General features: G+C 38.6%; 1 protein-coding gene across 3 annotated transcripts in view; it reads right to left on the bottom strand.

Annotated features, from left to right (window-relative positions):
- KDM1A (lysine demethylase 1A) overlaps positions 1-24,305 on the bottom strand; it is a 66,675-nt gene that overhangs the window by 14,049 nt on the left and 28,321 nt on the right. For 2 of the 3 annotated variants that reach the window (XM_025380516.1, XM_025380526.1), the window contains 8 exons: positions 20,077-20,210; positions 16,438-16,516; positions 14,791-14,883; positions 13,926-14,032; positions 12,396-12,477; positions 11,021-11,115; positions 1,174-1,316; positions 704-794 (listed from right to left, as the gene is read on the bottom strand). In XM_025380516.1, coding sequence (XP_025236301.1) covers positions 704-794; positions 1,174-1,316; positions 11,021-11,115; positions 12,396-12,477; positions 13,926-14,032; positions 14,791-14,883; positions 16,438-16,516; positions 20,077-20,210 — 824 coding nt within the window. Of the gene's footprint in view, positions 1-703; positions 795-1,173; positions 1,317-3,786; positions 3,799-11,020; positions 11,116-12,395; positions 12,478-13,925; positions 14,033-14,790; positions 14,884-16,437; positions 16,517-20,076; positions 20,211-24,305 lie in introns of all 3 variants that reach the window. The other variant, XM_025380506.1, reaches the window with a different exon arrangement.

The following is a 24,305-nucleotide window of genomic DNA, read 5'->3' as shown; positions in this document are numbered from 1 at the left end:
AGAAATAAATGGTTGGACTTTAATGCTCTGGAGCCTGGGGCGCTGGAAGGTGGTGGCAGAGAAGAGCCCTAAGAGTTCAGCCCTGGGGAACAGAGGTGGGGGTGGTGGCAACTCAAGAGAAGTAATTATGCTAATGAACTGGCTGCTGATTTGTTGGTCTTCACCAATGGAAACTTGGCTCCAGTACAGCTAATCTCCTGCTAGTCCTAGAATTCAGCCGAGGGCACTGGGATAGCTTTAGAATGGCTAAACCAAGCTTGTCCAACTCGTGGCCCAGGACAGCTTTGAATGCAGCCCAACACAAATTCATAAACTTTCTCAAAACACTGAATTTTCTTTTCTTTTCTTTTTTTTAAAGCTTATCAGCTGTCATTAGTGTTAGTGCATTTTATGTGTGGCCCAAGACAATTCTTCTTCCAATGTGACTGAGGGAGGCCAAAAGATTGGACAACCCTGAGCTAAAGGGAACCAGAAAAAGAGGAAAGATCTATTTCCTCTGGCAACATTTATCAATAATGCCACACCGAAACACTGACAGATAAAACAGTCTCTTTTGTTAGTCATTATTTTCTTAAGAATGAGTCCCAGCTGTGCAGACTTTCTCTTCCATGGAGAAAAAAGTCTCAGAAATGCTTTTAAAATTTCTAAAGACATTTTTTCCTAATAAAGCTTCTTCAGCTATAAAGAAAATACAGAATTTCACCTTGTTAAGAAGTTCTTTCAATTCTTCCTGAGTTTTCACTATCTTCTTCCAATGTTCAATCTGCTCATCTTTGACATGCTTCTCTTGTAACCTAAGAGAGACAATATGTATAATCCGGTCTCAAAGCCAACTTTGCAAAATAAGACAGGTGCCCATCAAAAACATTTAAGGGCATCAAGGCCCACTGAAACTTCTAATACTTAGGAACAAGAAAGTTGGCTAGTGGGAAATTATTTCCTAGGCTATGTTAAATACAGTATAATACCATAAAAGCAATGAATTTTAGAAGTGAAAGGGACCTTAAGAGATCATATAATAATTTTAAATAATTTTTAATTTTGGATTCAATGGTTTCACATGAAATTAAGTAAAAACTAGCTCAAATAAGACTTGCAGAAAAACTTAAAACATAAATGGCAAATCTTTACACATGGAACTCACTATACAATAAGCACTATCAAAGTACTTACTGAATGACAACTTCCAATGCCTGGCCAAGGGACACAGGCTTATTATTGAGGACATTGAAGTCTAGTTGATGACTAAGGTAAGATGTAGCTTCTAGCAACCGGTTAAACTCTTGCTCTACCATTTCATCTTTCTCTTTAGGAACCTGAAAATCCGAAGTATAGCAGAGTTGGTCCTTATAAAACTAAACATATCCATCCATGAAAACACAAATGCTCTATAGTTTATAAAGGTCAAAATATGTATCTCAAAGGGGAAACCTTTGAGCACAATGATTCAAATTTTCTTTTCTATGAAGTGGTCAAATCCATTTAAATGAGATATGAAATGTTTGGGCCCTGACGATTTCCTCTTCTCCCACTTCTGCCCTCAGAGCTGGGACTCCACCTCTATTAACAGCCACAAGATTCACACTGGTGCTAACTGAAGTCACATGGAGCACAAGTGGCACTGAGCTGACATGCATTAAGTTGAGCTGGCTAACATGCAAACAACACACTAGAAAAGTCCCAGAGAACAAAAACTATGTCAACAAATCTGAGGACCTTCCAAGAATAAGGGCAGGATGGGAAAATAAGAAGCCCAAGGTATCTGCTTCCCCTCAAAGATGAATCTCAGGTGGGAGGAGGGAAAAGAGAAATGAAATTCATGGCTACTAATAAGAACATACTAGCACTTTTGTTCTTTTGCACAGTAATAACATTTTATGGCACCAATAAGTTCAGAATTGAATGTACAAAGCTCTTAAGGGAGTCTATGAGTAAATGAAGGACCAGAAGGTCTGGCTCCTCATTGATGTGGATGAAGCAAACAGAATGCAAAGCAGATCATCAAGCTGGAAGACCATGATCCTAAGCCATGCTGTGTGCCTGCCTACCGATAACATCAGTTAGTTCACAAGCACCCCTCTGCTACTGCTTAATTCAGCCCCAAAGTAAACTGTATATGCAATCCTATTGTTGAATTCATGGCAGAAGTGAGAGAAAGAAAAAATATGTTTAAGGCAAGCACTGCTTGTTATAAGCTGGGCTGGTATCAGCTGGGAAATGTGATTCAAAACACGGAATTTCACTACACAGTCAACCTAAAATTGGTAACACAAAAATAAAACATGGAAGTAAATTCTAGTAAACACTAAGACTCAGGAGGAGCGACCTCTAACAATCAGAGATAACTGACTGTTGACAAGACCATCCCAATAATATTCTATCTCTCATTTGAAACTCCACAGTTTTTCTACTTCCCAACTTAACAGATGATTTTGAACCCTGGCCTCTGCTCCTTCATTGATCACACAAGTAACTCTATGAGATAAGCCAATGTGTGGCAGAAAGAATCTGGCAAGAAGGGCAATCTGCTCCCAAAAAGAAAGAGGACTGCAACTCTCCTTTGAACTGTAAATATGAGAGACGCCGTAACTGATTTAATCAAAATCACATTCAAAGCAGTAAGTTCCAAAAGACTATACATGGGAGAGATGAGGGTGTCTTTATAATTAAAGAATTACCCTTAGCCTAAAGAAAATCTAAATCTCTAAAAATATTCTGGTTTGTGTTAAATGAGGCAGAGAATCAGGCTTTGGATGCTTGGTGCCATTTATATCAGGAAGGTACCTAGGACTGGTGGATCAAAAACCTCTGACCTATTACTCATTCAACTCAATGGTCAAAAAAGAGCTTGCTCTTATTACACAGCTATGACAGCTGATGGAAGAGACAGACCCTTTGGTCAGGAATTTCATTTACTTTTTCAGCTACTTTTCCTCACTGATGTGATATGTGATGGTCATATATAGAGCGACTCAAACAATGCCGAAATTTTGCTCAGAAACGTGCTACTTCCAGTGCAAATCCTGCAATGATGCTACAAAAGACGGTTCTGGAAATCTAAATTTGGTTCTTCTTTCAAAAAGGAAACAATTACATTTCAATGTGAAATCCAGGTAGTTATGAGACCTTAATTCATCACAGATGCAATGCGTATGACTGATTTTCTTGGAGTATAAAAGTGGTATTTCTATGTGTTGCTTCTAAAATGCCTAGCAAGAGGATGCTATAGCAGCAAGAGGGACTACTAGATCACATATGCCTCTACAATAGGGCAGAATGTGTCAATACGCAAGTGTGCAAATGGTACAGATTAAAGCTCTTCCAGTGTCAACTGGATGGTCTGCTTCAGACAAGCTTTAATCTTTGCAACTAGGATGACAATCACATAGGGAAGTTCATACTGAAAAAGTACACAGCACTCAGGCTCAGTAACTGGGGTCCAGGGTGTGTGGTAGAGAAATATTTAAAGGGACACTGTCAAGGTTAGAGGGACCAAATTTGACCTCTGTTTCCTCCCTCTGTTTGCTGAGCAGCCCACTGGATTCATTACACTTTCCCCCTTAGTCCACCCACACCACCCACAAAAAACCTAATGTTTTACACGCGCTTTCAATGACAAAAACTCAAATGGCACCAGCCCAACATATAGGCGCAACTCTACAACAACAAACCAGTGTGAATGTATGATGGAGAGGATCTTTGAAAGGAAAAGATTTAGGTTTCAAGCTTTTAATGGGTTATTGTAAACAGTGAGGAAAATGATTTGAAAAATTATGAAAAAAATACCTTGACAGTGTCCTTTTAACCAGTGCAGCAGAGAGAGAAATAAACTGTAAATAACAGCCCAACAGCCACGTCAAGTTTAGTTTTGTATGACAGCAATAAAATCAAGGCTTTAAACACATAGCATGACAGAAGCATTCTGTTAGCTCAGAAGCTGCAACCACCAGAGAAATAAGGAACAGATAGTACGGAGACTAAATGGGAAGGTCAAGGCATAGAAATGGCCAAAAGAAAGGCAGTTAAAAAAAGGCGGGGGAGTGAGGGGGAAGTGTCAGAAAGCAGTGAGGAATAAAGCAAAACTCAAAAGAGGAAAGGAAAAACACAGAACAGTAACAACAACAACAACAACAAAATCAAACAAACAAAAACCAAACCAAAAGATTGCTGCCACATTTGACTGACACCAGATGACAGGACTGCATCTCCGGTACACCATTCTAACCCGAGGCTCAGTTGTATGAGATTACGTGAGATTGTCAGCCACCAGGCCCCATCCATTTTCCACCTAAGCAATTACAGGAATGTTGCAAGTGCAGCCAGGGATAGCTCTGAAACCTGGCTTTTTTTCCCCCACTAACATTAAAATTTCACTTGGAAATTAAAGAATATTTGGAAAATAATACATAAAATACTTGTCCCTTAGGAAATCAATACTGACTGGGAGAAAACCAAAATGTGTTTTTAATACCTTTAAATCAGAATCATTTCTAAAAACAAGCTAGTTAGAAATATTCTATTTCACATACCCAGACAATAAAAGGAACTAACAAATGACTACCCTGACAACCCCAAACTACCCATACTTTAAGTCATTTATTTCCCCTTGATGAGAATCCTTGGATTCTATTAGTTCTACAAATTATTACGGAACAATAACAACAAAATGGAATTGAAATATTGGCAATCGCTAAACATAGGTCACAATAATCTAAATCTTACCTGACTATTCTAATCTAGATCCTTAACTTGTATCCTGAGAAAGAAACTCAACGAATGATTACAAAGGGTTTTAAGTACCACATTAGAAGGCAGGTGGATTTCTACACTGCAACACAGTAAGAACTTGTAACAGCAAACTAAAAAGCATTTTTGGGGAAAGGACCAGTAATGTAAGAGCCTTCTATCTAAGAAGCAAACAAAATGGACATCACTTTAAACAGATTTTGACTGACTTTTTGAAACCATTTATTTCTCTATGAAAGGCTCCAGGTAAATAGTTCCTTCAAGACTAAGAGAATTTGAAGAGTCTCATTGTTCCAAATAGGTTCAATCCTGATTGTCTTGGTCCAGTAGATTATATGGACTATCTCTAAATGTGTCCAGGGGAAGGGAAGCCTGTGTGTCTACCCCATGCAGAATGTGGGAAAGCCAAACACCTTTCTGGACAAGGTCCCTGGTCCTGCAAGAAGTAATCTCAAAGGAAGAAGGACAGCTCTCTTTAGTTCTACCTCTGGTTTCATTCTGACAAGCTCTTTAGGTCTTCAAAAACATTGTACACCTATCTTACTTCCAGTCTTCACAAACTCACCAGCAGCAGAGCAGAATGGAGTCAAATGCAGCAACGTACACTAGGTAATGAAAGGTCTGAGATTTAGCCAGAGAAATCCCCAGAAAGAATCAGAAAAAAGGAGTAATTGCCAAATCTGACTAGACAGCCAATCTCCACCTCCCCATCCCATGCCATCGAGCACTTCTAGAATGATGGTGAAGCAGAAGATTAAGATTAGTTCATTTGGTAAAACCTGGAAGAAGAAATTTACTTCTGAAGAGTCTCTAATTTCAGATTCTCCTCAACAGCCAAGGGAAATGAGATATAGCTATTATCCCTACAGGGGGAATATATCCTTAATGCAAATAAAATTCAACGTGATTCTAGGCTGGGCGCAGTGGCTCTTATCTATAAATCCCAGCACCTTGGGAGGCTGAAGCAGGAGGATCACTTGAGTCCAGGAGTTTGAGACCAGCCTGAGCAATATGGTGAGACTCCATTTCTACAAAAATTCTTTTAAAGTAGCCAGGTGTAGGGGTGTGTGCCTGTGGTCCCAGCTACTCAGGAGGCTGAGGTGGGAGATCACTTTAGCCCAGGAGGGCAAGGCCACAGTGAGCCATGTTTATGCCACTGCACTCCAGCCTGGGCAACACTGCAAGATCTTCCTGTCTCCAAAACAAAACAATCAATGTGATTCTACAGAGACTGTTGTCTCCCCCAACTCCCACCCCGTAAGGAATCTTTTTGACTTCCTTAAAGCAGTGATTAGAGTGTATGGAAAAGGCACACACAACATATCTAAGTAGTTCTCTCTAGCAGTTTTTAGTCCAGTAAATTCTTGTGAAACAAATAAATACAGTTTGGAAAAGCAAAGTCAGTATTATAACTATAATTAAGGGGGCAAAAACTATTTGCAACTTCAGGACCATTAAAGGAAGGCATGAGATTTTTACATTTATAAACAAGCATGGATTGGCAGTAATGATTTTAAAGGGCAGAGAAAGACTGTCATAAAGATATTGAAAATGTTTCCTCAAAGGAAGAAAACCAAAAAGGCCAACAGGTCTGTGTCAAAGGTGTACTAACCTAAGCACCACTGTATAAGAACACAAATGAAAAGTGGCTAAGTTATGACAGATACCTAATACACCTTTAGTTAATGGTCTTTGTAAGAGACCTGACACCCATCACTTTTCATATGTTGTCTGTCATTCTCTTAACAGCTGAGCCATTCCCAAGAAGAAAATCAAAGCTCAGTTTTTCAAAGGAGTCCTCTGGATCTGTAACAACACACACACACACACACACACACACACACACACATGACCAGAGACCTTGTGAAACAGAATGCTACAGTACTGTGGGAATTTGATTAAGATACCCTAAAAAAAAAAAAAGTAAAGCCCATGAGTTACTAGCTGGTGTACAGGAGATGCAGAAAACATTCAGAGCCATTTCCACTGTCTCCCCGACCAATCGTGTTTTCAGTCCCCTCAGCAGAGACCAGCAAAATGTTCCCTGAAATATGAATTACCCTATTTCCCAACCTTCTCCATGTCCAGTTAAAGCTGTTACTGATGACAGCATAGGTCAGAGTATAACTCCATCACCAATCAACTGAAGGCAGCTGCTATACTAGCTTTGATTGTTTTATAGGCTTAAGGTAGTGGAGATCCCTTCTATTTAGAGGGATATGCTTAGTATCCCTACATTATTTTATATCTCTATATTATATCCCTCATATTAATATGTTTACTAGGGAAGTCCTTGTTCTAGTCATCCAAAGCCATAAAATAAATGTCCCTTGTCAAAAACAAACACAGAAACTCAATATACTAGCTACAAATGTAGGAGAGAGAACAGAGAGGTAAACTTTTTTAGGGATTCTTGTGATTGTGATTAAAACAATGACATAAAATAAAAATCACTTACTATATGATTCCTTTCCTACGGCAGCAAAATGTCTGGGTATGCAGATATGTCCTTCAGACATTATTACTAGTGGTATAACTCGGAGTAACTTTCTGGCCTTCTACAGGATGACATCATTAATTTCTATGTACTAACAACAGAACCAACAAGTCAGTCTTTTTTTGACTGAAGCTGTCCACAAAGCATGGAGAAACAGAACCAATCCCATTTCATCCAACAGTTTACTAAAGAAAAATCAATGACTGAATGAATTTTTACTTTAGGTAGGCCTTGCTGGCTCCTGGAGTAACTACTGAAACAAAGCTCTCAGAGAAGGAGACTTAGCTGATGTCGTCACACAGGCAGTTAGAAAGAGGTGCATACACTCACCTCACCCCATCTTCCCTGAAATGTCAGCGGGCTGTAGTCAAACAAGTATGGGAATCTGAACCAGAACACCAGGCAATGGATTCTGGCTCTTCAACTTACTGATTATGATAACCTTAGGCAAACACACGTGTGAGCTTTAGTTTCTTCTCCTGCAATAAGAGAATAAAGCTACTGACCTATGAGCTTTAGTTTCTTCTCCTGCAATAAGAGAATAAAGCTACTGACCTATAAGCTTTAGTTTCTTCTCCCGCAATAACAGAATAAAGCTACTGACCTCTCTTTAGATCGCTAAAGCCATGAAACGTATTTGTAATTACAAGCATAAATTAGTGGGGCTCTTTGTACTTGTCCTATAAGCTTGTTCAAAAGCTAGTTTAGGCCAGGCACAGTGGCTCATGCTGGTAATCCTTGCACTTTGGGAGGCTAAGGTGGGTGGATCACCTGAGGTCGAGAGTTCAAGACCAGTCTGACCAACATGGAGAAACCCCATCTCTACTAAAAATACAAAAAAATTAGCCGGACGTGGTGGGGCACGTCTGTAATTCCAGCTACTCAGGATGCGGAGGCAGGAGAATTAATTGAGCCCGGAAGGCGGAGGTTGTGGTGAGCCAAGACTGTGCCACTGCACTCCAGCCTGGGTGATAGAGCAAGACTCTGTCTCAAAAAAAAAAAAAAAAAAAAAGCTAGTTTACTAGTCAACAGTTTTCCATTCTTACTCTGAGACAGACAACTGGAGACAGCAGTACAGAAACATTAGCATGCCTTATGTTTGATTAACTAAGGCAAGCATAAATCAAAGCTGCAAAGAATCCATTCCCAAATTTGAGAATGGTTTAAAATATTCCTTATCACTTGGCTACTGCACCAAATATAAATGTATCAACTTAGAAAACTCCTATACATATCAGAGTTGAATGACAACTACCAATTTCATTGGGAAAAATATCCTTGCATTCAAAATGCTGAAAACCACACACAAGGTTAACAACTGTTTACAGCGCTACTCAAAGGGCTGGTCCTGGTAAGATGTGGATAAATCAATGTACCACTTTCTTCACTGAGAGTTTTGCTACCAGGAAAAAAAAAAGTCACCAACTGAATTAACAGTGTGGTTAGCAGTGTAATTTCTTTATTTCATCCCACACTGGTAATCAACAGTTAGTTCACAGACTGGCAGCCAGTGCAGGCCCCACCTGAGGACAGCAGTGATACAGAAACAAGTGTTTTAAAAAATGCGCTAAAGCTCATTTAATACCAAGAAAGCAGTCCATTTCTCTGGGTATCTCTAATAGAAAAAACTTCTCGGCCAGGCGCGGTGGCTCAAGCCTGTAATCCCAGCACTTTGGGAGGCCGAGAGGGGCGGATCACGAGGTCAGGAGATCGAGACCATCCTGGCTAACACGGTGAAACCCCGTCTCTACTAAAAAAATACAAAAAACTAGCCGGGCGAGGTGGCGGGCGCCTGTAGTCCCAGCTACTCAGGAGGCTGAGGCAGGAGAATGGCGTAAACCCGGGAGGCGGAGCTTGCAGTGAGCTGAGATCGCGCCACTGCACTCCAGCCTGGGCGACAGAGCGAGACTCCGTCTCAAAAAAAAAAAAAAAAGAAAAAACTTCTCTCTTTACTGTTAGAAAGAATTAATGAACCTGCTCTACATTCAGAAAAGTCTAAAGAAAAAGATGGTGTCTCAATGATCAGTGATTAATCTTTACTGTGGACTCTTACCACTTCTTGATGACTGTAATAGCCACTCTGGAGCCTTGCTTCTCCTCACCTCAATTCTGTACTTATTACCTACTACTAATATTATACTTTCAATGCTGACTTAATCATGTCATTTCCCCTGTTCTCAAACCTCTCCAGTTCCAACCTACAATCAAGCCTAGCAAGTAACATCCACTACAACATGGCCCCACCCTAAATTTTCTATCTTCCTACCCTCACTGGTATAATCCCATCCTCCTTTACAGACTTATCTGCTTAGACTTAAGCCTCCTCTGCCTGCAATCCTGATTTGCCATTCACAAATGTTCTCCTTCCCTCCAGATCTCTTAGTGCCCTTTCCCTCACACCTTCATACATTCTCTTGCCACCTTGGTTCTTCCACAGCAATTTGCTCTTCTATCTAATCCTTGGCTTTCACTTTATGTTACTGGTATTAATATATTTATGGATGTTTGTGATTTGCTTTAAAATACTCCAGACTTCCCCTGGACTCAAAAGTGTAGGAATGGGACAGATAAAACAAGATTGGGAAAACAGGTTCACTACAGTACTCTTTCTACTTCTGTCCATGTTTTAAAATTTCCATAATAAAAAGTTGGGAAAAAAGAATTATTTCTGTACAAGTACCACTATAGCAGGGACGATCTTATTCATCTCTATATCCTTTACAGATCTTGGTAGAATAAGAGAAGTTTACTCAACTGTTGAGTTAATCTCTGCTTCATCCTTTCTCTCTCATTCTGCTCAGTTTATTCTGCAAGAAGCCTCCTGTTACCCACCCCACCCAAGTACTGGTAGGAAATCTGGACCATGATGGTGGGGATGGAAACCAAAGCATTCCCTGAGAGTCTGCCCTTCTCTTGATAGGAACTCCATAAAGCCTTAAGGTAGACAGGAGTAAGTGAGGATGTTCCTTGAAACATATCACACAAAATTCAAGAGTTAGGATCCTACCACTTTTAGTAACAGTAGCTAAACACACTGTATACACAGGAAATCGCCCTTTTCCCCAAATATAAAGATAATATGTGCTTATATCCTGAGAAGTGTGGGCTCTCATCTTGATAAAGGGAATCACTAAAATTTCTGCTAAATACAAACTTTTGAATTTCACTCACTTCTAAAAATTAGGACTGACTTACGTAATTTAAGCCTATCTTAAAGTTGTTAAACTGTGCAATTCCCCATACCATTCATCAGTTCCATGCTACAGTCATACTAAGTATAGGAAGCTCCTATGCCTCTGGTCAACAAATATACTTTAGCCTATCTAAGCATGTGGGTAAGTACCACCATTTGGCTATTAGCCCATGAAAAATATTAGCCTATAAACACAAAACTGAAGTCATAAAGAACACATGGAGCTAAAGCACATGATGGAAGGCACAATACAAAAAAAACGAAGAATCAGGTTTCAATTCCACAAGTCCCTTGGAGTAAGGGGCCACAGCCAAATAAAAAGATTAACTGTCTAGCTAGCCTTCATTAAATATCTAAAGATAAATGTTAGACAGACAGGTAAATGTGTATACATACAATAATCCTTTCTTACATAGCTCAGAGTTAAGAAACAATCAGAATAACGTCACATCATCTCTACCCTCAGTTTATATATATACACCTCTGTATGTGTATATATGTATATGCTCATCCATATCATCCTCCTAAAATTGTTTTCAACTGAACCAAAGAAATGTTGAAAGTTCTGTTTGTCCTTGACTTACAGCTTGTCCGTTGGCTTCATAAAGTGGGCATTTTTGCTTGATCTTGGCCAGTTCCATATTTACTTGTTTGCTGACCACAGCCATAGGATTCCCTCCTAGAAAAAACTCAAGCAATTAAATTCAATAGACCTACGAAGAGAGAACAAAAACCTCACAGTAAAAAATACTTTTACTCAAAAAATGCTCAAAAGCTTACAGTATGTAAATTATTTCTCAAAAAAGCACTCCAAGTAAAAATATGTAAGATAAACATGAAGAGTGCAAAAAAATTACCTATAATCCCACTAATTAACATTTTATTACAGATCCTTCTAGATTTTAAGTGTATAAAATTACAGACACACACAAAAGGATCATAATAAGTACTGTTTTATAATCTCTTTTCAACTTAGCAATATATTGTGGACATTGTTTTACACTAATACGGAGCTACATGATTTTCAGTGGCTGTATATTGCTCATGGTATAATATTCTAATCTGTAGTTTCTAATATTCTGCTATGAAAAACAATGCCAGGGATGGGCAAGCTGGCTAATGCCCACATAGGATTATGGTGGTAATCCTAGCACTTTGGGAGGCCGTGGGGTGGGTGGATCACCTGAGGTCAGGACTTCGAGACCAGTGCTGTAATCCCAGCACTTTGAGAGGATCGCTTGAGCCCAGGAATTCAGATCAGCCTAGCAATATAGTGAGACCTCATCTCTACAAAGAATTAAAAATTAACCAAGCATGGTGGCATATGCCTGTATTCCAAGCTATTAGGGAGGCTGAGGTGAGAGGATCCCTTGAGCATGGAAGGCAAAGGTTGCAGTGAGCTGAGATCATGCCACTGCAATCCAGCCTGGGCAAAAGAGCGAGACCACGTCTCAAAACAAACAAAAACAATGCCACGTTAATCATGAGATCAGGAGATCAAGACCATCCTGGCCAACATGGTGAAACCTCGCCTCTACTAAAATACAAAACATTAGCTGGGCATGGTGGACATGGTGGTATGTGCCTGTAGTCTTAGCTACTCGGGAGGCTGAGGCAGGGGAATTGCTTGAACCCAGGAGGGGACTGCGGTGAGTGGAGATCACGCCACTGCACTCCAGACTGGGTGACAGAGCGAGACTTTGTCTCAAAAAAAAAAAAAAAAAGCTTCAAACACATTATCTACTTATCTTCATAGGATAATTTCCCAGAACTAGAAAAAGGTACTCTAGGTCAAAAGATATGTACAATTTACATTTTCCACATACTGCTATACCTCTCACTAACAGAAGATAACTATTCTAAACCAATACACTTTAAAATTGCATCTCTGGCTTTAAATTTTTTTTTATTTTATGAGTCTCAGACCACGTACTATAGGACAAACCAATAGCTACTTACCAAGACCTGTTACCACCATGGCTCCAAGATCAGCTACATAGTTTCCTTTGCGAAATGTGGCAACTCGTCCACCCACACGATCCTGTTTCAGAAATTAAATAGCCAAAATCATCAATTGTGTTTTAACCACAAACCTGCCATAGTAATATACCATGGCTCTGTCTTCTATAATTTAAAAATAAAGATATAGAGTTTACATGGAATGCAATCAACAGTGCTATGGGCACAAAGAACAAATGAAGTTTAACTTGAAGACTATTTGAAGGAGAAGCAGGCAACAAATGACATATAATTAAATGTCATATAACTAAATGACACAGAATTAAATGATGTGATATAAAACAACTTCACAGTTGGAAGATATATTTAGTCACAGGTACCTCTCTACCCGGCTGTCTATAATACCTTTTAATGTACAGGATGAACGAGGCTACCCACATAGAAAATATTTGTTCACAAATCCCAACACTATTTAAATACCAACTTTCTACCACTGTAATCTGACTCTTACACCCTGATCCCCAAAATTAGCTGGGAAAAATCTGAAGGATAATTTTTCTGACAAATGGTTCTCCAGTACAGCCCTATGCCCAGGGGCAGAGAGTCCATACTGAACATAGCCTGTTCACATTACCTTTCATCCCTAAATAGGCCCAGGTTTATCACTGCTGACCAGGGATTTTCAAGTATGGCTGAGTTCTAGTGATAATTTAATGATTATAGATAATGTAAGAATACTCTGGAACTCCAAACAAACAAACAAAAATGCAAAACAAAACAAAAACCTATGCACTAGATTATAAACTCCTCATGGGTAGGAATCATAATGGTCCTATTATTCCTTATTGTATTTTTCAATACAAAATGTACAAAGTGCACAAAAATGTTTTCTGAATATATAAAATTTTTAATAACAGTGTATCAGGAAAATATTTAATTTCAATTTCCCCATACTCTCTTAAAAAATCAGCAGTTTAAAGCCATTAGAAGATAATTAGATTTCAAAAATTATTCATGAAAATAGCTTGAACAGTAGCATCCTAATATATGCTCTTTTTCCTACTGTGTGTCATTATCCCTTATTGCTGCTCCTGTTTCCATTTCTCTCTCTAGGACTAACAGGAAAAAAAACAGTATCCTGGCTTCTAAAAGATGGTTCCTGCCTGAGAGGCAGCTTTTTTTCTTTATCAAAAATAGGGAATTCACTCTATTCCACCACCAAAAATAACTGCCTCCTAACAAAAGATATGTCCATGAAGGCCCCAAATTTAAGAGCTAACTACAAGAAACAATGATCTGAAAATATCAATCAGGAAAAGAAATACTCTAAAACCCTCCTCACAGAGCACTTTTCAAAGCATTCATATGAAAAAATGCGTCTTTAAAATATAAATAACACTATCCAAAACACTCTATTTTACAAATCAATTTGACTTAGTTCAAGTTGTATAATTCCTTAATTTGCAACAGATAATTTGCTTACCATGTTTCCAATAGGTCAAGCCTCTAAACTCAAAAGGCAATTCTTACCCTGGCTTCCAAAAGTGTGACATCCATTCCAAAACTTTGTAACTGTCGAGCTGCTGCCAAGCCTGAGACCCCAGAGCCTATAATAATTACCTTTCCTGTCTTTTTAGCTAAAAGCAAAAAATGAAAAAAGAGTATTTTGTTGTAGGTATAAAAGTTTGTACTTACAGTCTTATTCATGAAAACCTCTAGGTTCTTAACATATTTATAATATCTTACAAAGTAAAACATTCAGAGTTATTTTCAAAATATGAAAACTATCTGAAAACAAATGAACGAATAGCTGAAACTTATGAATTCAAATTCAGTGTCGAACATTTATAAATCAAATCCACTATCCTAAGATTTATTTTCTCATTACCTCAGGCATGTATTTCAGTATCTGTGATTCTTAGTTAATTTGGTTAATAATCTGCTTCATTATTATATTAGGACACATTCTGCATATAAGCTATTTCCCTTAACCTCTACCCTTGTAGTCTTAAGTTAGTATTTCTTTTTGAAAAAATGATTAAAGCATTAAAAAAAGCAACTGTTGAAAACATAAAGAATGGGTCAATGAGAGAAAAACCTCAAAATGAACTCCTCTTATTTTTAACAAATTTACTGTTTTATTCTTTTTTTTAAATTGGAAATCTAGTATCTTTTACTAAGTAGCTATCAAACTAGAAATTAAGGGAAATGCACATTTATTCAGAGACTTTATTTTTTATTATTTATTAAACTTGACTTGTAAGATAAACTTGGAAATATTTTTAAATATAGTCTTATGAATCAAAATAAAATCCTAACATCATAGACATAATACACAGTCCTGAAACCGTAACTTAAAAATGTAAAATTTATCAGCCAGGTAGGAGGTCCTTACTTGGTAGGGGTTTTATCCTCTTATAGATGCCGAAGTTGATAAGACCATGACGCTCTAAATAACTGTGAACTCGGTGGACAAGCACAGTATCACCTACAGAATAAGCGGATTAAAAACATGGTTTTATTTTCAGTAGTTTAAACAATATTCTTCTAACTCTTCTATTTCTCCACCATGAAGTCCTTACAAACATCTTTTCCATTAAGCTTCAGGTCATGTGACTCCTTTAAAAAAGTAATTCTAAGGCTGGGCACGGTGGCTCATGCATATAATCCTAGTAGCTTTGGGAGACCGAAGTGATAGGATCACTTGAGGCCAGGAGTTCAAGACCAGCCTGGGCAACACAGCAAGACCCCACAGCAAGACCCCTTATAAAAAATAAGCCATGCATGATGGTGCATGCCCCTAGTCCTACTTACTCGGGGGGCTGAGGAAGGAGGATCACCTGAGCCCAGGAGTTCCTGGCTACAGGGAGCTATGATTGTACCAATACACTCTAGCCCAGGCTAGATCAGATCTCAAAAACCACTGTAGAGACCCCATCTCTACAAAAAACAAAAAATTAGCCATGCATGATGGTGCCTGGCAGATCAAGGCTGCAGTGAGCTGTGAATGTGCCACTGCACTCCAGCCTGGGCAACAGAGGGAGACCCTGTCAATCAATCAATCAATCAATCAATCAATCAATCAATCAATGTGATTCTTAGAACTATTAGTCTGTGAAGTAGACCAAAATGTATAACACATACTTTGGAATTGTATTGATTTAATTTTTAATTTTTTTGAGAGAGAGTGATCTCACTATGTTGCCCAGGCTGAACTCAAACTCCTGGGCTCAAGGAATCCTCCCACCTCAGTCTCCTGAGTAGCTGAGATTATAGGTGCACATCATCGTGTCTGTCTAATTTAGAATTTTTAAGAATTTCATTCCACCACAAATGGAATGAGAATAAAACCAAACCTTCACAAAGTAGTGATAACACTCATTTACTTTGGCAAAAACATCACGTCATTGTTGGTGGCAAGCCGGAAATAAGAAAACCAGACAGGCTGGGCACAGTGGCTCACGCCTGTAATCCCAGCACTTTGGGAGGCTGAGGTGGGCGGATCATGAGGTCAGGAGATCGAGACCATCCTGGCTAACACGGTGAAACCCCGCCTCTACTAAAAAATACAAAAAATTAGCCGGGCATGGTGGCGGGCGCCTGTAGTCCCAGCTACTCGGGAGGCTGAGGCAGGAGATAGGCGTGAACCCAGGAGGCGGAGCTTGCAGTGAGCCGAGATCACGCCATTGCACTCCAGCCTGGGCCACAGAGCCAGACTCCATCTCAAAAAAGTAAAAATAAAAAAACCAGATAGTGAGCCATGAAGCGCCAAAGTATTTCATGGATCAAAGCTGGACAACAGGTCTAGGAAGAGTACTTAGCAATCTCTTGAACTCATGTGTTAACACAATTTAAAGACCAGAAGATGAAAAAACCGTAGAAAACAGGTTTTCTAAAAGACTTATTTTTGCACAGCACAAGGTGAAATAACATGGAAATATGAATGCAAAAATTAATTATCAAGGAACCATGAGGCTCCCAGAAGAATACAGCAATTTTCACAATCCAGTACAAAATTAGTCCTATTGAACACACTACTTACTGTTATAAGGTGCTTCTAATTGTTGGAGAGTAGCCTCAAATGTCAGCTGAATCTTTGGATTATCCAACCACAACTGCAGCTGCATTTAAATGATATAAATTGTATTACATACAAATAGACATATGTCATTTAACCATCTTTAAAATCATCTTTTAGCTGGCTGCAGTAGCTCACACCTATAATCCCACCAGTTTGGGAGGCTGAGGCAGAAGGATCACTTGAGCCCAGGAGTTTGAGACCAGCTTGGGCAATATAGTGAGACCCCATCTCAACCAAAAATATAAAAACTGGCTGGGTATGGTAGCACATGCCTGTAGTCCCAGCTATTTAGGTGGCTAAGGCAGAAGGATCACTTGAGCCCGGGACGTCGAGGCTGCAGTGAGCCATGATCATACCACTATACTATAGCCTGGGCAACAGAGCAAGAACTTGTCTCAAAAAATAAAAATAAATAAAATCATCCTTTTAACTTTAAGGCCCCAAACATGGGTTTTCCTTGAATTAAAACAGTGAGATTATACTCCTGACAAAGAAACTGATGAACACAAAACCATATCAAATAAGTAAATTACTGAAGAAGCTGGGGTTATTTAGCCTAAAAGAGAAAACCACCGAGTAACTTGCCAAGTCCATACAGCTAGCAGGGAGCAACTGGCATTTAAACCCGAGTTATACGACTCCAGAGACACTAAATGGATAAAATCCACAAAATCTAATGATCAGCTGGTTATGCTGAGGCTGGGGAGAAAGGTGTCAAGGACAACACCTCCATTTTGGTACAACTAAGCTAGCTGGTATGCCAGACACTGAATGGAATCACTTTAAAGAAGAAATAAGATAATGAGTTCAGCTCCAAGCCAACAAGAAGAGATATAAAATAGATGGATATAGAGTCTGGAGCTCAGAAGAGAGAGGAGGTCTGGAGTCATCTGCTTATGGGTAATAACTGAAGTCAAATGCATTGAAAAGGATTCTCAGAGGAAAAAATAGGGCGAGAAGGGAAAGAACTCCCAAATAGTCCACATAATGGCTAATTGTTAAGGATCATCCTATAAAGCAATCAGAGAAGACACCCAGGGAGGCAGGAGAAAAACCAGATACTAAGTTATCGAATCCAAGGACGTACTGTGTTTAAGAAGAAAGGAGCAGTCAAATTATTTCAAATACTGCTGAAAAAACAGATGAGACATAAAAAACATTTGGCCGGGCGCGGTGGCTCAAGCCTGTAATCCCAGCACTTTGGGAGGCCGAGACGGGCGGATCACAAGGTCAGGAGATCGAGACCATCCTGGCTAACACGGTGAAACCCCGTCTCTATTAAGAAATACAAAAAACTAGCCGGGCGAGGTGGCGGGCGCCTGTAGTCCCAGCTACTCGGGAGGCTGAGGCCAGAGAATGGCGTGAACCCGGGAGGCGGAGCTTGCAGTGAGCTGAGATCCGGCCACTGCACTCCAGCCTGGGCGACAGAGCGAGACTCTGTCTCAAAAAAAAAAAAAAAAAAAAACATTATGATACAATCAATGGGCTCTAAAATGAATTCTCTTCAAAGTGAGTATATACTTGCAAAATGCAAGACAAACTAAATACTACTATATTTAAGTCTTAGCTAAAAATTAAAAAGACTGCTCCATAAGACAACTTTCAACCAAGAAGAAATTAATTTGGCTATATGTAAATAAACCAAATACTAAGGGATTATGACCAAATCTACACAGATACTCTACTCTGTGGCCACTGTAAGGTAAATGGACTTCCTCAGGTGCACACTGGGCCCAAGTTCCTCACGCCCAACACAAGTCTTCTTCCTCCTCCTCCTACAAAATAACGCTTAGGTCACAGTCTAGTTCAATAATCCTAAAGTTTCAATTTTAAAGTATTATAGTTTAAGACTAGAGAACTGACAAAATTCTTGCAGTACACATTGATTTACATTCTGTTTCACAGCCAGAGACCACAAATCTAACATGGTTTGGAAACCCTTCCCCAAATCTGGACTTTTGGTGAATCAGAGAAGACAGAGATCCCTGTAAATCTATCGCTCAAATCTAAGTAAAAAGTGAAAACTCTCTTCAGATAAAACAAACAAACAAAATGACAATTTTGTCTAAAAAAAAAATCCACTTAGAGCAAATATTGATATGCTACACACAGAAACTGATTCAATTATAAGACAAATCAGCCTCAGACTACACACTAAGAATTTTCTGTTCACTGTTTTAAAAACTCACCGTCTTCACTGTTCTTTTCTGTTTTACAAAAACCCAGGATAACCTATCAATTGCTCTGGCTAAATGATATTTAACAATCGAAATTAAGCAGTGGTTTTGCAATCTAAGAGCCAAAATAAAGAAACTGGTGGTGGCTAAAAAGCAGACATATCAATGACATCTCTAAGCTATATTCATATTCAAATTAGCTGAATCACAAGGTAAATTTCTTCTGTGTTGTATCACCCTAGAGTAACATGAATATGTTCTGAATAGCATCTTTTCCTCATCTACTTACTCTATGGCTAAATAAGAATTCCTGATGAATAAAAGATATGAAAGAAAAATTTACAGAAGAAATACAAATGACTAATGTGAAAAGCAGTCACAGTAATCCAAGAAATGAAAAAGAACAGAGATGGTTTTGGCCAGTTATAGGAGCACAGATTATCACTGTTTTAATAAAAATGGGCAGGGCAATGGGGGGTTGACTGGTTCGGCCTTTCTGGGAAAAAATCTGGCAATATGTACAAAACTTTTAAAAAGTGTTCATAACTCTCTGACAAGGTAGTTTTCCTTCCAGAATTCTACAATAAGGAAATAATAGGTAGAGTCAAGAATGCATAAGACTGTCCAGAGTTAATTATAATAAAGCAAAATTGGCAACAAATGTCCAGCAGTTATATTATAACCCAACTGTCAGACAAAATATTATGCAGACACTGAAGTTAAATCATTCAACCAGAGGAAGAGGTTGAACAAGATGAGCAGAAAAGGGTAAAGCTTTCTCTTATCTTGAGAGGGAAGGACAAAGTGATTATTATTTTTTTTTAAATATTTTTTAATGCTTAAAGGGTTTGTTTATTTGTTTTGAGACAAAGTCTCACTCTGTCGCTCAGGCTGGAGTGCAGTGGCATGATCTCAACTCACTGCAACCTCCGCCTCCTGGATTCAAGCGATTCTCCTGCCTCGGCCTCCCAAGTAGCTGGGACTACATGTGCCCGCCACCATGCCCAGACAATTTTTGTATTTAGTAGAGACAGGGTTTCGCCATGTTGGTCAGGGTGGTCTCCAACCCTTGACCTCAGGTGATCTGCATGCCTCGGCCTCCCTAAGTGCTGGGATTACAGGCGTGAGCCTCCACGCCCGACCTAAATAAATAATTCTTAATGTGTATTTATGAGGTTGTGAAGTATAAAAGGGATCCACAAGAATGTATCCAAGAAGGATCTCAATTTTATGAAAACAAAAATTATATACACATTTTTAAAATACCCAAATGAAAAATAACTATTAACAAAGGTTATCTCTGGGTAATAGTATTATAGATAATTTTAGAATTCTTCCTTCCCTTTTTATTTTTCCCATACGCTCTATCAAAGTCATACGTACTTTTTATAATCCAGGTGAAAAAGTTGACATGGAAACTTACTGTGCGGTTTCTAATGAACAGAAAAACCTTCTGGGTCTGTTGTGGTCCACTGATAATATCTGGAAAACAGGCTGCTTCTTGAGAAGTCATCCGGTCATGAGGAAGTCGGCTCTGGAAAGCTGCGCCCTCCACACCTAACGAAGAAAGCAAAGGACATCTAGGAAAAGTTCAAGTGAATACAAAATGGGTAGTGATGATGCTTAAATTCCTTTGCCTCACTCAAAGACTGACCTTATTAAAAAATTTTCAATTGTCTCAAAAGCTAAAACTTCCTTAGATATTAGCCACTTGGTTGAGCTTAACATTCCAAAGTTTATACTTTACTGAGTGAAACAACTACTTTATGAGACAAAGCATTTAAAATAGTTTCTTCGTCCATAAAATAACTTCATTATATTAGATGATCTAATTAAAATTAGCACTACTGACAGGTGTACAGTAAATTTTAAAACTAAAGAACCAGAATAAAGGAAAATGCACTAACAGGAAAGCAAAAGAAGCTGTGGAGTGAAAAACACAATCACATGCCTTCTTTTAGGATTACAGCATGAAACAGAAAGATGACTTTAATAATCAACAGCAGAAAATCACAATCTCATCAACAGTATCATCCATTAGTAATCATAATTCAACGCTGGCAAGCAGTGAGAGAAATTAAGCAGACAACAATAAGACAGAAGAATGCAAGCAATTTACCTTCTCTGGCAGAAACATTAGAAATGCTTTACTATATACTACAAATATTACTATGTATACTCTATAACACATATACATATAGTGTATACATACACTATATACTGCAAGTAAAATATGTTATTTTTTTTCTTTTTTTTTTTTGAATGAAGTTTTGCTCTTATTGCCCAGGCTGGAGTGTAGTGGTGAGATCTCGGCTCACTGCAACCTCCGCCTCCTGGGTTCAAGTGATTCTCCTGCCTCAGCCTCCCGAGTAGCTGGGATTACAGGCACATGCCACCATGCCTGGCTAATTTTTTGTATTTTTAGTAGAGACAGGGTTTCACCATTGTTGGCCAGGCTTGACTCGAACTCCTGACCTCAGGTGATCTACCCGCCTCAACCTCCCAAAAAATATGTTATTTTCAAACTCTTAATTAACTGGGTATTGTCTTGATAATTTTATAAATTTGTGGATAAGTACACCTTTATAAGGTGATCTTAAAAACACAAGCACAACAAATGCAAATGTATTTATAAGATCACCTTACAGATGCACTTATCACACCAGCTTATAAAACTATCAAGACTAAATTTAAAGAGTTTCAAAATTCCATACCATTTAATTATATATAAGTAACAAAATAGGCACCAGATATCCATATATAATCTTTTTTTTTTTTTTTTTGAGAGGGAGTCTCACTCTGTCGCCCAGGCTGGAGCGCAATGGCGTGATCTCGGCTCACTGCAACCTCTGCCACCTGGGGTCAAGCAATTCTCTTGCCTCAGCCTCCCAAGTAGCTGGGACTATAGGAATGCACAACCACGCCTGGCTAATTTTTTTTGTATTCTTTGTAGAGATAGGGTTTCCCCATGTTGGCTAGGCTAGTCTGGAACTCCTGGCCTCAAGTGATCCACCCACCTCAGCCTCCCAAAGTGCTGGGATTACAGGAGTGAGCCACCCTGCTCAGCTATATATAATTATTTTAAAGCACATAAAACAGAAGTTGGAAGCACTGATAATGGAAGCAAAACTAATGCTAAAGTATTAGTAAGATTAGGAGAATTAAAAAAACAAGGCAGGTAAAGATGTAACTTAGAAAATTATAGCTAAGCTATCAAGGAGTCTGTTTCCACAAGACATTCATGTGGCAAACACTACCTAGAAAAAAATGATGTTTAACAAGTGGTCAAGCAAAAATACCTAATGCTAATTATGGGCCACATATTAAGAAATACTGTTCTTAGAGACAAGGAGGAAAAGCTATCCATTTACTGTAGATAATGAGGGCATAAACACTGTGTCTCACGTTACTAAATCAAATCAATAATCCTTACATTTAATTAATCCATAGCTAAAATTAAAGACTGTCAGGACAATTTATTCTTGGGCCAAAAAAAAAAAAAAAAAAGGAAAAATAGTAAAAAGCCATATTATAGGTGGAGCATGAAATTAAGGCAAGAAAAGAAGAAATGCTTACTATTGTGGATACAGTTTATTTCAGTAATGTGAAATTTTCTATACCACATGGCTTTGATGTCCCCAGCCCCCATTCCCAAATCAAAATAAATAAAAACTGAAAACAAAACAAAAAACCAAGACTAAAAATATCTCACATTATAAGGAACTTATCTACATTAATTCTGAGTATCTGAACCAAGTATCTCTAAACAGGCTACTTCTTGGTATAATTCATAAGTATATACTATTAACATGAAAATGATCTCTATTAAATTCCACGTCTCCCTGCCAAAAATGGTAGTTTTCTTTCTTAGCTATATTATCTTCTATACATTTAATAAGTAGTCATTGAACTCCTACTGCAAAATATTATTTTTCAATGACAGAAAAATCATGTAGGATACAATACCAAATTTTATAATACATTGGGCTCCTCATTACAGATGTTCTTTTTTTTTTGGCGAGGGGAAGGACAGCGTCTCCCTCTGTTGTCCAGGCTCCTGGAGTGCAGGGGCGCAATCTCACACTGCAACCTTTGCCTCCTGAGCTCAAGTAGCTGGGCTGCCCCGGCCTCCCAAGTAGCTGCGACTACAGGTGCAAGCCATTATGTCTAATTTTTTTTATATTTTGTGAAGATGGTGTTTCACCATGTTGCCCAGGCTGGTCTCAAACTCTTGAGCTCAAGCAATACACCATCTCGGCCTCCCAAAGTGCCGGGATTACAGGAATGAGCCAATGCTCCTGGCCTCAGATGTTCTCATCAAAAATCACTCTAATGTAGTTGGCTAATTTGGGGAATTTTTGAGAACATGTAATGATTAAGAAATGTTATTTATATTTTCAAAGTATTTTTAAATCAAACATCAGAAGTTTAAACAAACGAATTTAAAGAAACTAAACATGGTGACATTAATGTATGCTTGGAATAATATTCTTCTCCGTCTCTATCTTATAAACAGCATCTAAGAAAACTAGCTATTCTCAATACTCTGATATCATTTTTAAAATGAAAAATGGTCTCTAAAAACTCTCAATAATTATTTCCTTCCCTTTAGTGTTTAGGGATACTTATTTTAAGGAATGAAGACCATTATCAAAACCAGGGTGAAAAGCCTGCAAGATAAAAAGCTAACCTTTTCTTTAAGAAAAAAAAAATGTATGTTAATTTGTAACCTAAACTGTTGAGAAGCTAAAACATCCTTCTTATAGGATAGTACCAAAATGAAGTAATAGACACCACTTTGGATAATCTAACTCATGAGTACCTATCTCTTTTAGAGGAAAAATCTTTTAGAATACAAATGATTTTAATAACATCCTAAAAGTACCAACAGTACACATAATTCACAAGTAATTTACACTTGGCAGGCCGGGCGCGGTGGCTCAAGCCTGTAATCCCAGCACTTTGGGAGGCCGAGACGGGCGGATCACGAGGTCAGGAGATCGAGACCATCCTGGCTAACACGGTGAAACCCCGTCTCTACTAAAAAATACAAAAAACTAGCCGGGTGAAGTGGCGGGCGCCTGTGGTCCCAGCTACTTGGGAGGCTGAGGCAGGAGAATGGCGTGAACCCGGGAGGCGGAGCTTGCAGTGAGCTGAGATCCGGCCACCGCACTCCAGCCTGGGCGACAGAGCCAGACTCAGTCTCAAAAAAAAAAAAAAAAAAAAAAAAAAAATTTACACTTGGCTCTGATAGTTTTGTACTTCAGTGTTTGTGTTTTCCATTAAGTAATGGAATCTGGTATTCTGAAAATTTAGAATGTTTCCAAAACGTTGTCTTTGAAACATTCAAAAATTAATATAAAGCTCCAAGGTTGCCTAAATACCAGTCTTACCTTCTGTTCAGTTCCTTCCTGCTCACCAGGTTTATACAGGAAATTCCAGCATCACCATCCAGAATGCAGTCACTCTCAAGAAGAATTGCCCTTTCTAACGGTCTGACTGGCTTATACTTTCTCTGAATACATAGTAAATGTAGTTAAATATTTGAAGGAATAATTTAGACCTTTTGAAGTAGGTTAATTAGAAGGAGAAAAAGCGGGAGAGGCAGGTGAGATGACAGGTCCTCTATTCCATTAAATCATTTCCTCCTGA

The sequence above is a fragment of the Theropithecus gelada genome, chromosome 1 (assembly GCF_003255815.1).
Source record: "Theropithecus gelada isolate Dixy chromosome 1, Tgel_1.0, whole genome shotgun sequence".
NCBI lineage: Eukaryota > Metazoa > Chordata > Mammalia > Primates > Cercopithecidae > Theropithecus > Theropithecus gelada.
The sequence above is the reverse complement of the archived record's forward strand: the minus strand, read 5'-3'. Positions and strand labels throughout refer to the sequence as shown.